The sequence below is a fragment of the Macrobrachium rosenbergii genome, chromosome 45 (genome assembly GCF_040412425.1).
Source record: "Macrobrachium rosenbergii isolate ZJJX-2024 chromosome 45, ASM4041242v1, whole genome shotgun sequence".
Classification (NCBI taxonomy): domain Eukaryota; kingdom Metazoa; phylum Arthropoda; class Malacostraca; order Decapoda; family Palaemonidae; genus Macrobrachium; species Macrobrachium rosenbergii.
Window position 1 is genome coordinate 15,666,292 of NC_089785.1, and position 15,933 is coordinate 15,682,224.

Here is a 15,933-nt window from a genome sequence, read left to right on the forward strand (position 1 = left end):
ATATTCCAATGATACTCATATATCAATTAGAACGGTTTAAAATTTATTTTCCTTACTATTATAAAAACTATCGCGTTGTAAGTGATGATATAAACACCGGTCGTATACTGCCCATTATTCGGTGCTATTGAGGGACTTATTTAATTATAATTTGTGAACTGACACCCCTACTCAACGTCGTAAAGAATGACAACTGCTGCATTCACTCGTTATCTCGACCCTCAACGATTAAGAGCTGAATTCACAGGAAAATGCATGATCGAAATGGCCAAATTCAGCCACATGAATCTTATTGAAGTTAACGAGTTCTTTGCTGGTTATCTTTTCTTTGGGCGCGATTTACGTGAAGCATATGCTAATGAATGTGACAAAAAATATGACTGTTGATGCCATCAATTTTAATGCAAACAATTTCTGTTATGGAAATGAAAGAAAATGTCAGCATTCTATCTAGTGAACACCTGCCAATATTGAATGCCCAAATTCCAGATGATGAAGATGTCCGCTGAAGCTGAGGGAGTGATTCAGGACTGCTTGGTCTCAGGTTGAAGCGAGATCTCATGAGAGAATAAATAATCATATCATCTGTGTTTCAAAGGATTGCCGACCATTTACCATTTCCTCAGTTGCTGAAACAACTGAGGAAATGGTAAATAAAAAACTGGGAGAGTAAAGTTATCATAAACGAAGAATTACGTATTATTTAAAAAAAATATATATAGCAACAAGCCCATTTGAAGTACATATGTTTTTCTGTTACCATTATCCTGTCACCCGCTTTCGAAAATGAAAACCTCTAGGAACCCGGTGATAATTCTCATATCTCGTTGTTGCGTTAATTAACCTTATCATATCTTAGGACCAGATTCTGTCTATTATCTTTGGCAACCAAACCTCTCGAACCTTGAGGCATTTCAAACCCTGATTCAACTCGCTTGTGGGTTCTAAGTACTGAACGGGACTCCTTGCAGCTTTATAACAGAGAAAGTCGTCCTGTCTCGTCTGTCGCCTTGTTATCTGTGCTGGGGTAGAACTGCCAGCCAGCCGACTTTTGTCAATGCCTCTGACAGGCCACCACAGAGAACAAGGAGGTCAGGAGAGAACGTTCGTTTCCCTTTCCGTTCCCGCATCGATATTCCGCTGGTGTATGAATCTAATATTTTTTCCCGGGCAATGCCTCTTCTCTTTATGACTCGGGAATAAAAGAGACTTTTGTTTCATGGTGTTGATGTTGCATAACGAACCTGATTTGGAATCCGTGAGGATCTAAGTCATACTGCTGCTGTAAAAAAACAATTATGCATATATTTGATTCTTCGATTTGCAATAGACTTCAGACACCAATATCGAAACTGTGGTCTGCGGAACATGGTGGACATACTGAATCCCTTTAAGTTGTGTCCTTGAATGTAGTGGACGAACTGAATCCTATCTTTAACTGTAAGATAGGGCAGAGAAACTAAACCTATTTTTTTCGTTGTATGACGGAAAAGCAAAGCAAAAAAAGCAAAGAAAATGTCACTTGGAACATTTAGGTCAAAACCGAGAATCAGATCTGTGTACCTGCGGAGAATTTATATTATGGAGAGTCCAGGAAAACAAAACAATCTGAATTCATTAATACTGCGTTCGTGTTAACCTGAGGCTGAAAGAAAAAAATGAGAGAGAGAGAGAGAGAGAGAGAGAGAGAGAGAGAGAGAGAGAGAGAGAGAGAGAGAGAGAGAGAGAGAGAGAGAGAGAGAGAGAGAGAAATTCCGTTTATTTTTCTACTCTGCTGATGGATAGATTCGAAACAAGACAGCTCTGAAGCGATACTGTAGCTCCTTTTGCAAAGTAAGGTGAATTTTCTACATCTATGGTAGGCGTATCAAAGTATAAAGCTGTGTGTGTGTGTGTGTGTGTGTGTGTGTGTGTGTGTGTGTGTGTGTGTGTGTGTACAGGGGCGTCATTTAGGGGGGGCTGGGAGGGCAAATCAACTTGCCCCCCTCACCACCCCAGATTTCTTCTCGACCATACAGACTTTGTATAACTTCATTTCAAACAGCAACTCAAGACATTAGCTTTTTGTTAAATTACAGAAGGATCTTGGAAAACAGGTAGTAGACTTAGAAAGAACAGTTGCAACCAGATGGTTCTATTGGTACAGGATTATTTACAAAATTCTGTGTTCGATATGAAGCTATTCTGGCAGTACTAAATTCTCTATCCGAGTCATAATGAAGCTTCTATGGAAGCATCGGGCCTAAAGTCAAGAATGGAATCTTGGAGATTCATAGTTTGTCTGTTTGTTACAGAAAAGTGTTCATGCAAACAAATTGTCTGTCAGAGCAGCTTCAAGAGAAAGGACTGTAGATCGAATCGCGACAACAAAAACAAATCTGGTAAATATGAGAACTGACAGAGAATATGAGAAGTTGTATGATGAGGCACAAGAGTTTGCTAGAAAACTTGGAATTGATGTACCAGAGGTAAGTGCCACTGTGGGATCAGCTTGCAGCAAGAGAATAAACAAGCATCAAACAGACTGAAAGAGTATCTCACAACCAGTACACTTGGGAAGCGACAAGGGCAATTGGTACTTTCTCAGAATATCAATCTAAAACAACATTTTAAGACAGAGTTCTATTTTGCCAATAATGGATAAGTGCACTGGCGAATTTGAACGCAGGTTCAGCAGTAAGAGATTTATTTCAGTCTCTCTCTGCATTTCACTGTCAATCAAAGCAATTCCTTGATGAGGAAAACTAACTCTGTTCACAAAAGCATTAAAGTGCACACATTGATACAGTCCTCTTGGTTTCACAGACTCATTCTGCAAAGGTGTTCTTAGAACAAATGAAACAAGAGGACCTATTCGATGATGAACGCTGCTCTAAAAACCTTACCAGTTGCCTTGTCTGAGTTGCTAACTATCCTTAAAATTTTGTTTATCATTCAAGGCACTACTGTTAGTAATGAGAGGGTTTTTTCTGTGTTAAAACATGTAAAGAAGAACTACCTGCGAACAACAACTGGGGATGGCCGGCTATCTTACTTGTTGATGGCCACAGAAAAACATATGGTTAATTAAGTCAGAAGTCAGTTGATTTGGGAGACACCGTCGGTACCCATTGGGAATTCTGTATAGGAATGTAATTAAAAAATCTTACATTATTCTATTTTGATTTTGGTACTCAAATCATCAACATTACTACTTTCATATTATTTTACTGTCATTATGGTACTCAAATTATCAACATTATTTTATTTCATAATCATAATATAAATTCCATTGCACTAATGATGCAGTTTTCATAATTTTCATTAATGCCTGGCATTGCCAGCTGATGGCACTATAATAAGATTTATAAAAAGTATATTTTCATTAAAATGTGAAAAAAGTCATGTTTTCTTTTCAAATGTGCAATCATAAATATATGAAATTTCTCGAAATATTACGTTTCTTGATTGTCTGTCTACTAGCTACCAGTGATGATGAGATAAATAAATAGTAGCGGGAGTATATAATTTTTGCTGATATACCTTGCTCATGTGGCTTCAAAAAGCACATAAAATATATCAAAATAAAAACACCCAGCTCATTAGGCTCACTTCGCCTCCAAACCGCCCCCCCACCTCCTCCCGGCCCCAACAAAAATCTGAAATAACGCCCTGTGTGTGTGTGTACGTGCATGAGCCACATGCTGTTTAATACTTGTGGGCTTCCAGGAAAGCAAGTCGTTTCAATCCAAATTTTCGAAATTGACAGCAGATCCTTAGAAAATTAGTATCATAAACTCTAAAATCAAAAGGATTTTTTCCAGGATCGTTCATGCAAGGAAAAGTTTTGTCGGCGTTGCATTAGAGAAAAAGTGCTCGTGTCTCAAGACCATCACTCCAGACCTACAGTTTCATGCGCTGGTCAGAAAAACCTCTGGGTGAACTACGCCATTGGCAACGTAATATTTCCCCAAACTTTCCCGCTGTATCGGCGAAGTTCCAGTAAGTATTAGCATTCATGACCAACATGGCTGTGGGCAAACTTCCCTCTTAAGAGCAAAAGTTAGCAAAAATGTCATGTGGTAACAGACTGATTTTGGATGCAACTCATTCATAATGAAAATTATAGGATATAATGATCATGATGATCATAACAATAATAAATTTCCCATGGATATTATTTCGATAATAACAATGAAGAGAGAGAGAGAGAGAGAGAGAGAGAGAGAGAGAGAGAGAGAGAGAGAGAGGTTAGTCCAAAATAGCATCACATAAATACTGTAATTGTAATCTTATTGACTTTACTCTTCCTGGATTTTATCGATCTGTCCATTACCGCTGAAGGTGCCTGGAATACTATATCTAGCAGATTCAAATCAATTTTTTCCAAGTACTTTCTCCTGCTTCTTTTCGGCATTCCAATATATTGTTAATAAGAAGACAAATAGAAACATATTTGCACCAAACATTCCATATCGGGTATTTATAATTATTGGATAACCAAAAAAATACGTACGGATACTTTGATTATTAAGTTCATTCTTCTTGTTCTGGTCGAGTTTTATTTACTCCTTCTCCTCCTCCCTGCATGACAACGTGCTCCTTCGCATATTTACTCTTTTATTTCCGTTACTCACACTCCTTATTCATCCACTTTCATACCTCCACACGATTATTTCTTCCATTCCGCACCTGCTTTTCAAATATCGCTTTTCCCTTTGCCAAACCTTCTGTCTCATTATGCAGCCTCAGACTTCTGTCACTCTGATTCCGACGGCGCCTTTCACCCCACAAGACTCACTTCAACTACTGACCCAGTCCAGGAATATCGCGAACACATCAGCAATCTTACCCTTAGGTGGTGGTGCACTGTAGGCATTACTAGAGGGTGTTTGCAGCGTCCCTCCGGCCCCTAGTTGCACCCACTCTCTGACCTATGACTTTAACTCTGTTCTCGCTTCCTCTCTTCCGTCTTGCTGTTCAGCCACTCCAACAATTTTACTTTCTGCCAATTCTTAGTGACTTCCTCTGCCAACCCAGACATGACACCTTTCTGTCTTTTCTAATTATTTCTTTTCTGATTTTTTTTTTTTTTTTTGTCAAAGCAACCAAAAATAGCGTATATATAACCCTTTGATGCTGAGCAAAAATGCTCCTAAGATTTATGCTGAATTTAAAAGCACAAATACAAATGCAACCTGCGCTTTTTATTCGGGAATTTCAAGGTTACAAAGTTAGGAGGAGAATAATACATTTTTGTCAGGCGAAAATAAGGATATTTCAGACTGTTAATTTGTCCAAGGTTTAAGGTCAGCAAAAAAAAAAAAATAAATAAAAAGAAAATATCCTCACCGACAGGACAGATCATTTGCACACTCGAATAGTAATGACACTTTTCCAAAAAGGCTTTTGTTTTGCCTAAGTATCGCAAACGTATGAATTTTACTTTTAAAATAAATTTACTTTTCCGCATTTATTTTACACTAAAAAAATCCCTTGAATTATAAAGGAGAACTCTTAGTTGCCACCTTTATTTCATTGAGACAAGCTTTGTTCATCTAATCAAAATGAATAAATTTTCGGAGAAATTGACGACAATGAGTTCGGTTTCACTAAATTATATCCCTTCACCACAAAGCTCACTCTTTTAAAAAGCTGACAAAGTGCTGGAAAACAGAAATGTAACATTTAAAAAAGCGTAGAATAGAGCAGAATGACCCTTATAAACTCTAAATCTGTAAGAGATTCAGTAGAAACATTACTCGGAAATTAAGTAAACTATTATGTGGAGAGTATTCTCGAAATTGCATTTGTTTGGATTCCGTGACAGAACAACAAAAACTTTATTCTGAACAGCGGGAAGCGCAGTACTCTACATTTTCCAAGAAATTTTTGAAGGTGGACTTTTTGTGTGCTGGCATCATATGTAAGGGACTCTCTCTCTCTCTCTCTCTCTCTCTCTCTCTCTCTCTCTCTCTCTCTCACTATTTCGCAGGTCCCTTTCAGGCATACTTATAAGGGTCACTTCATCACGAAATGAGGGAAAACAGAATGTCTAAATACTTGATGTGAGAATTAAGTGTTATCTGTTTATATCAGTGGATGCAACGCGGATTTTTATCAACTGACTTAATCCTGCTGGCAATTAAAATTTCATATGCCGTTTCATCACAAGCAAAATGATAAAATATCAGTGATACTGAGACAAGAACGAACATACGACACAAAAACGAGAAGGTTCTCAAATAATCTCATTACCTTTCCTTTACCTCACGCAGCGCCCGTCAGCCATCTGGGAACTTTTGTTTCCACAACAAAATGGCAGCACTTGATTCTGCGAAAAGGTGATGACACACTTTTGGAAGTTTAGTCTTGCTCTGCAGTCACTGCTCCAATATCTTCCAGTATATCTTAAAAAGCCAACGGTTCACATCATGATTTGTGTAGGAACACTCGCGATACAAAATTCACTTTGGGGGGGTCATGTTCGATACCAATGTGGTTTTCGTGGCATTGTATCTGATAAAGTTAAGTATACCTTAGTTTAACCAGACCACTGAGCTGATTGGAAACCCCACTGATTGCTAAGGCGAACAAAGTTGCACTTAAAACACTTCCCTGTGGTACTCCTTCTTGATTGAATACATCTGACGTTGTTGCTACAACCTGAACCTGAAATAACCAATTTTTTTTTTTTATTTAAAGTGCCTTGACAAAAAGAGGCAAATTGCCTCTCAAGTTACATACAAAAGGACCCTCAAAATTCTACAGTATATCTCCATGTTGTATCATAAGCCTTCTCTAGATCAAAGAAAAGTGATGTGGTGCTGCTTATTAGCAAAAGCTTCACATATTGAAGATTCCATTCGAACTATGCATCAGTTGTGGAGTGCATACTTCGAAAACCACACTGAGCAGGCGACAGATATTTACCACGATCCAAGTGCCACATCAAACGTGCGTTCACCATTTTTTCATGTTCTTACACGAACAAGAAGTCAGTGCAATAGACGACAATTCTCTGTCTTGAATGGGTGTTTTCCTGGTTTCACAAATGGTAGTAATTTTAACATCTCCCAAAGCTTAGGGAAGATATGTTCTTAGAAAATTCTGTTAATAAGGCTTAATATGAAAAGTTTGGTATTTTCAGAATAAGGCTAATATGAAAAGTCTAGTATTTTCAGGGGTATGTTTAATCATTGAATATGTTATATCATCAAGTCTAGGAGTTGATTCATTACATTTATTCAAGGTTGTTAGGATCTTTGGTGGTTCTATGGGCGGTACGGTAGTTACCTGTTTGTTTATTTGGCTAATCCTCTCCCTCCCCTCTTATTTTCACAGGATTGTTGACGTATGTGGTGGCGTGGCGCCAATTTTTTAGTCAGGTTCGGGCAGCAGTAGCGAACGGGTTGTTCTCTTGGGGATGAGAACTTTTGAGTACCAGCAGCAGTTCGACTTTGAGGACGTTTCTTGGGCAGCCGGTGTTTGGGCCCAGGCTGGAGCAGCGCACCAACGAAGATGGTTGTTTGTTGGCCGCAGGTGGAGACCCTGTCGGCGGTTTTGGCTCGGGTGCAGTGGCCCCGTGTCCTTTGTATTTTGGCGAGACGGCAGCAGGACGTCGTGATAATACGGCCTGTTGTCGTTAGTTGGTGGACTTCGCTGGAGATGGCTTTTTTTTTTTTGTATCGACTGCTGCTGGTACTTCTTCTTTGGGATATAAAGTAATATTGCTTTATTTTTTGTTTCGTGGCCCGGACCTGGCTCATTTTTATGGCATTCTTTTTTGTTATAGACTTTTATTAAGTTTAATATTAATAAATCTATTTTTATAATAATTTCCTGTATTTTGTTTATTCCTCCTTCTTTGTGTGTGCGAGCTGTCGATTAGCCAGAGCAGCCCCAATAGTTTTTCCATCTATAAAGATCCTGTGTTTTTTTTTTTTTTTTTCTTACGGGCCGAGCCACTCGGTCCATAACAAAGGTTGATTCAAATTCTCTCATAGTGTTCATTTCTTGATGTATTAAAATCAATTTGGCCTGTTCCAGTAGCCTTCTTTAAGCTGAATAGGGTCTGTCATCATTTTTGCAATCAATCAATCATTTCCTGTGTCATCCACGAGGATTCATAAGGCCTCGATGAACTCACGCCACCACATTCTGTCCTGGGCTAATTCCTCAAGGTCTCCTTAACACTCGTCTCCTACTTCCCGCCTGATTGTCCTAAAACACGCCCCCTTTGGCCTACCTTTACCTCTTCTACCAAGGGCAACCCAACCTGGTGTATCTCGTACTATTCTCTGTCTTCTCTACACATAGCCTTGCTACTTCCAGCATGAGAACCTAACATATTCATCGACTGGCTGTACCCCTTACTTCTCTGATTCTGTTATTTGATATCCTATCCCTCCAATGAATGCTTAATATTCTTCTGTGAGCCTTATTTTCAAATGCTAAGAATTTATTATCCGAAGTCACTGCACTGTACCATGACTCAAACCCATAAATCAAAATATTCCTAACCATTACCTTATAAATTTTGATTTTTGTTCACAGAAAAATTGCTATTATTCCATATATTTTTAAGCATTCCCATTGCCTGATGAGTTTTTTTTAATCTTTCCATAGATTATGTGCTCAGAGAACCATCCTTATCTAAATAAGTACCTAAATATTTGAACTTATCCACTTGCTTTTCTTTGCAACATTAGCAAAATGATTAGCAAACTCATTTCCCACTAACAAGGGGGTCTACTACCTCACAACCACTGATCTTGATAACTGGAGGTTGACAAGGACCAAATTTGCCTCTATTTTCATAACTCTCTTCCAAACTAAAAAGAGGCGTTTTCGAATCTAGTGAAGATATGAAAACTGTCCAAGATTCCTTTTGTGCTTTTTTAATTTCCATGCAAAAATTAGCTCTTGCTTTTCGAAATTCAACGCAGTAATACTTACATTTTCGTCGGTGGTATTTGGTGAAAGCTGATCTCATAGTTCTGTGAGTTTCCTGGCATTTACGAGTTCACCAGGGAACTGATCGACAGATAAATATGCCCAAAGTCCTAGGTATAGATCAAAGACCAGCCAAGAGGATAATTGTATTTAAAAAGTCATTGAGAATCGTCTACACTGGGAAAGTCATGCGTTGTGTTCCAGGAATGATGCCCAATCAGCTTTACCAATGTTCCATTTAGGTAGCCTTGAAGATGGTGGATTTGAGGCTACACTCACACTATTGGAAAATTATCACTGGTAAATCTATCATTTATAGCTCTCCATTTAAATACGGTAGTCACCACTGCATATAGATAAATCAATTGCTGATAATGTCCTTGTTTGAACGTGAACATGTGAAGACTCCTCAGTGTTGAGGATTCCTACATTTTCACACTCTATGATGGAACAAATGCACCTTCCTCCTTGATTGGTGATGTTGTCACCCCAAAGAGGGCTACTACTATTTCATATCTCCCAGAATAATAAAGGGAAGTGGTACCTGATGAATAAGGGATTTAAATTCATCAATAGGGAAGACTTCAATAGGTGGTAGACAGAGAGAGCATACTGTATATTTTCTTAATGAATAGATCTGTACACCCATCACCTGCGATGTGGATTGGATACTAACATGATTTTGTGGGGTGTCATTATGAACATACAAAATGAATTTTACTTTCCTTTTGAGGCTGTTAAATTGTAGCCTCCGTTGAGAACTTTCAGCATGCTGCCTTGCTCCTTCATTTTTCCGGAAGGAGACCAATTGTTTGTGCTTGCCTCCCTTTTCAGAGGATTGTCAGTCTCAGGAACACCAGACAAATCTGGAGGTGCCTGAAGAGGTGTGTGAGGGTCAGACATTGATACATCCTCCAAAGCATCAGAAGCACCATTTACAGCTGTTGCAAGATCCACTGAGACACAAGCACCAGATGACAAAAATACAGCCTGCAACGAGGCAGGAATATCAGCCATAGCTGGTGCAGCCTCCAAAGAAGTCGACACACAAGGTAAAGCTGGTACAGCCTCCAGAGAGGTGGGAGTGCCAGGTACATCTGGCACTGCCTCCAGAGTGGCAGGAGTGCCAGAAATTACTGGTGACACCTCCGAAGAAGCAGGAGTGCCAGAAATAACTGACACTGCCTCCAAAGAGGCAGAGGAGTATTGGAAATCACTGGCACCGCCTCTGAAGAGGCAGGGGTATCAGAAATCACTGGCAATGCCTCTGAAGAGGTAGGAATGCCAGACACCATTGGCACAGTCTCCAAAGAGGCAGAGGAACAGGTTGTCACTGATTTTTTATTTGCATTAACTCTGATACCATTTACAGTCTTCTCTGGTTGGCAGCAACACTGGAAAAGAATGTTCCAGGTCTAACATACTGATTCAATACTCTCTCTTTTGCCTCTCAGCTACCCTAAATGTTTGGATTTCTTTTTCCATGATGTACACATCGCAGCAAAGCGAAGATGATGGATGATTTTCTCCACAATGTATACATCTCGCTTCCTTACTACATACACCATGCTCTGGTTCACTATATTTAACACATGTGGCAGGCTTGCCTTGTACCTTCTGCCTACAAGACCCTAACATATGTCCAAATTCTTGACAATGAAAACATCTCCTCAGTCTTGGGATATGCTACTTAACCTTAAAACATAACCAGTCTGCTTTTATTATATTACGCAATCTATAGAACTGAATGTAATAATTAAATTTGGAAGTGGAACTAAGGCTACATTTATCCTCCTCATTTTTTTTTCAATTCTTATCATGCATTGATCTTCTAATTCTTCTGCTAGCTTCTCCTCAGAGTACATCATCAGTTGGGGTGCACATCATTCCCTTGGAGTAATTCCAAAAAGCATGTACTGCACATTCTACTTTAACTCCTCCGAGATGAGATAATGCTTTCAATCTTTCACTTTCTTTTGCTGGGGACGATTCTACCGTCAGTTTTCCTTGATCTTCAGATGATAGCTTGGGCTCACGGCCACAACACTTTATAATGTCTTTGTACACACTAAAAATATCGCAACTACATTCTCCCAGATTAAAATTAAATATTTATCATAAGAAGTTTCAAATATTCCTGGCCCTATTTCACATACATTTCTGCTCAATTTCCCTTTGCCCTGTACTAGGGCATAGGGTTTCTGTGTAATTACGCTGGAAAGTTTTTGATTTTTCCCGACAAAGATTGTCTGTGGAGGTTAAAGCGGTCATCAACTGTGCGGAAACAGTATCAATGAAGGGGGCCCAAAGGAACTAAATTCTTTATTTCTATTTGTCATAAAGGATCGGATAAGAAAATGAATAAAAAAACCTGAAAACCCTAAAAAGATATCATTGGCCTTTCATACAGTTTATTCTTAGACCAATGGCACAAGTGAGAACGACTCCAAAATGTTGGCGTCCCTACCCTTTTAACAGGGGACGGCACAACATGATTAGAGTGGCCCAAGTGTAAGCCAAACCCGCTTGCTAGGACTGAGGGTATTACAAGAATACAATCATCCCCACCCTAATTGTATCTTGAGCAAACCGGATAGAATGCCGAGTCCTATCCCCAGACCCAGACACCCCTGGAATCCGTGGTCCAGTCCTAAAGAATAGTTCCGCCCTTGAGTTACTAATCTGATATCTCTCAGGTCCAAACATTATCGGGTAGTTGATGGTCCTACCACAATTCCCACTATTTAGCTTCGGATATAAACCCTATCCCAGCTATGATATCTTTTCCTATTTATCAGGTCCAATAAATTTTAGCAAAAGTGGAAAATTCCATAAAATTAATCCAATGAAATATATAATGATGTATGGGACTCTTGGACTCAAACCCGGGAATAAATTCCTGGCATTTAAGAGCCCCCTCACCACGTCAAGGTAGTCCCAAGTCGAGGGGGCAATCTTTTGGGTTCGCTCTGTAACCCAGCTGAAGTATTTTAGTTTTATTTTTAGCAGTTTGCTGTTCATAAGTAATAGGTGAGGCAACCGTTTATTTATAACAGGGATTAGTGTGACACACTCTCGGTGCCTAACAAATGACGTTATAAAATGTACGGAATTTTGGATACACTCAGCGGTGTTCTTTAAACTGGTTACTCTTCAAATGTTTTCTATAATAAACACTAATTCTCATTTACAAGATTGGACAGATTCCGATAACGAACGTAGTGTGTGTGTGTGTGTGTGTGTGTGTGAGGAGAGAGAGAGAGAGAGAGAGAGAGAGAGAGAGAGAGAGAGAGAGAGAGAGAGAGAGAGGGTGGGGGATTGGGCCTCAAACAAGGTTTACAGACCTGGCCTAACATCCAATCAGAGGCTGTGTCTTAGATGAAGATAGTTCCTTGTTGGATGAGTCGGTAGAGTTGTCGGCTAGCACTCTGCTAGGCCCAAGTTCGAGTCTCCGGCCAGCCAATGAAGAATTAGAGGAATTTATTTCTGGTGATAGAAATTCATTTCTCGCTATCATGAGGTTTGGATTCCACAATAAGCTGTAGGTCCTGTTGCTATGTAACCAGTTGGTTCTTAGCCACGTAAAATAAGTCTAATCCTTCGGGCCAGCCCTAGGAGAGCTATTAATCAGCTCAGTGGTCTGGTTAAACTAAGGTATACTTAACTTAGATTACCAAAACTTTTCTTTGCAAGTTGTAATAAAAACTAGTCAATTTTAAACTTTGGTCACATTACTTACTGAGGAAGTCTCATGATCGTTGAAACAGCCTCGTCTGAGTTACGGAGAAATGGAGAGAACTCGATTCTTTTTCTGGATCATAAAACTTTCCTTTTGACGTTAAATAATGGAGGAATCGATTCATACAGAAAAATAGGGATTGCGCACGAAGTAATTAAAGCTGGCACAGCGTTTACGTTAGTACACACTTACACATGCGCGCGCACGCATACATTATATATATATATATATATATATATATATATATATATATATATATATATATATATATATATATATATATATATATATATATATATATATAAACTTCTATGGGTTTCAATTTGTAATGAGATACAAATATGAAATTTATGAAAGCCCAAATAATTTGATGAGGATAAAATGTGTCAACATTGCACATTTTATCCTCATCAAATTTACAATAACGTCATCTTATCTTATAAAATGCTCTTCCGCGTATCTATAATGTACAAAAGAGTAGTCACCAACCAATACATACTGTACATATTTCTTATAATTCTGGTCGCTTCCGGGAAATACGCGCTCTCTATACAACTTTCAAATAAAGTTCAATTTCGTTTAAATAGTGACTGACAGCGACGATTGTACAAAAGTCGTTTTCTGTGAGCCTCCCTTTCAAAGCAGTGACTGAAACATCATGTTCAAGTTTTTGGAAATCGATTTAATCTTCATCAGTAATTTTACTAGGAGCTTTACATAAAAAAGTAAAATTTGATGTTTATATAAAAACAATAGAAAGAAATATTAAATAATCGTTTTTTTTGGAGTGCAATGAATAATTGTACAAATTTTCTCATACTACAAATGACGTCATTCTACGTAATCTGAAATTTGTAAAAATCAACAAAAACCAGTTAAACTGCAATACAAAACTCTGCCATATTGCATTCCATTAACGACAAAATGTTTTTCCTCTTTTTTTTTATTTTCCACTTCGTCGTAATTTCACATAACGGCCCTTTAAGGCACCAATTAATCGTAAATAATTAACAAAAATAAATGGTATCAAAAACATTTTTATGAAATAATTTCCCATCTCAAAATTTTGTAATGCACTTGACACACAAGGTTTTCATTTTGATTTAATTTCCCATCTCAAAATTTTGTAATGCACTTGACACACAAGGTTTTCATTTTGATATCTTCTCGTTGCTTTAAGTTGAATTTCCATTACAGAATGACGAATACATCACGTGAACTGGCGACATCATCTCTGCGTGAAATTTCTGAACTTCCGTCTGCGTGTGATGCAAAACTTTGTTTCCACGCTTCATGTCCGGACTGGTCAAATTATTTAAAAGTCTAAAGTCAACCGCAATGTAACTAGTTATTTGGAATAAAATTCAAATAAAGCTTTCTTACGATATTTAATCTGAGGGCAACTGAAAAGAGGCTTCCATTTTTTCGGCTGTCTCCCAGTGCACCTCACAAGTCTACCATTCCACCTCACAAGTCTCCCAGTGCATCTCACAAGTCTCCCAGTGCACCTCACGAGTCTCCCAATGCACCTCACGAGTCTCCCAGTGCACCTCACAATTCTCCCATTGCTCCTTACAAGTTTGTAATTGCAACTCAAGTCTCCCAGTGCACCTCACAAGTCTCCCATTCCACCTCACAAGTATCCCACTGCACCTCAAAAGTCTCCCAGTGCACCTCACAAGTCTCCCATTCCACCTCAAAAATACCCCAATGCACCTCACAAGTCTCCCATTCCACCTCACAAGTATCCCAATGCACCTCACAAGTCTCCCAGAGCACCTCACAAGTCTCCCAGTGCACCTCACAATTCTCCCATTGCTCCTTACAAGTTTGTAATTGCAACTCAAGTCTCCCAGTGCACCTCACAAGTCTCCCATTCCACCTCACAAGTATCCCACTGCACCTCAAAAGTCTCCCACTGCACCTCACAAGTCTCCCATTCCACCTCAAAAATACCCCAATACACCTCACAAGTCTCCCATTCCACCTCACAAGTATCCCAATGCACCTCACAAGTCTCCCAGAGCACCTCACAAGTCTCCTAGTGCACCTCACAATTCTCCCATTGCTCCTTACAAGTCTGTAATTGCAACTCACAAGTCTCCCAGTGCACCTCACAAGTCTCCCATTCCACCTCACAAGTATCCCACTGCACCTCAAAAGTCTCCCAGCCCACCTCACAAGTCTCCCATTCCACCTCACAAGTATCCCACTGCACCTCAAAAGTCTCCCAGCCCACCTCACAAGTCTCCCATTCCACCTCACAAGTCTCCCATTCCACCTCAAAAGTATCCCAATGCACCTCACAATTCTCCCATTCCACCTCACAAGTATCCCAGTGCACCTCACAATTCTACCTTTGCGCCTTACAAGACAGTAATTGCGCCTTACAAGTCTCCCAATGCACCTGACAAGTCTCCCACTGCACCTGACAAGTCTCCCAATGCACCCCACAAGTCTCTCATTCCACCTCACAAGTATCCCAGTGCACCTCACAATTCTACCATTGCACCTTACAAGTCTCCCAATGCACCTCACAAGTCTCCCATTGCACCTCATAAGTCTCCCATTGCACCTCAAGTCTCCCATTCCACTTTACAAGCTTCCCAATGCACCTCACATGTCAGCTAAGAGACCCCAGCGAGAGAAACGCGGGTGAACAGGTGTGCTTGTCACACACATACACACTAACACACACAGAGAGAGAGAGAGAGAGAGAGAGAGAGAGAGAGAGAGAGAGAGAGAGAGAGATACCACATGTAAAATAATACTGAAATAATTCTTCCTTTTTTTCTTCCTCCTCCTCCTCTTCTTCTTCAGACTCTGACCATGAAATATATCGACAGTTATCGCCAAAGGAGTTCTGAGACAACACGCCATGGCTTAGAAATAATCTTTGATGACAAACGGCGAGATCTCAGGTCGAACGCTCAGAGTGAACAACAGATTATCCTCAGCAAATGTATTCAGGAGTGGCTCCCTTGGAGACAATCGTCATTTGCCTGTATGGGTAAGCTTACCAACTGACAAAAGAAAATATATACATATTATTATTATTATTATTATTATTATTATTATTATTATTATTATTATTATTATTATTATTATTATTATTTTATTTGAGTGTGACTTCGAATAACAGTGTCAGTCTCGAAAATAGCTCCAAAATTTGCATCACAACATAGCCTTCACTGGAATTAGAATATAAATTTAAGGCCAAAGGCCAAGCGCTGGGACCTGTGAGTTATTCAGCGCTGAAA

General features: G+C 39.3%; 1 protein-coding gene across 1 annotated transcript; it reads left to right on the plus strand.

Annotated features, from left to right (window-relative positions):
• Positions 1 to 264: 264 nt before the first annotated feature.
• Positions 265 to 15,304, plus strand: LOC136829944 (uncharacterized). Its single transcript, XM_067089119.1, has 4 exons — positions 265 to 364; positions 9,876 to 10,209; positions 14,114 to 14,312; positions 14,522 to 15,304. Exons 1-4 carry the CDS (start codon positions 265 to 267, stop codon positions 15,302 to 15,304), a joined length of 1,416 nt encoding a protein of 471 aa, XP_066945220.1.
• Positions 15,305 to 15,933: the final 629 nt, after the last annotated feature.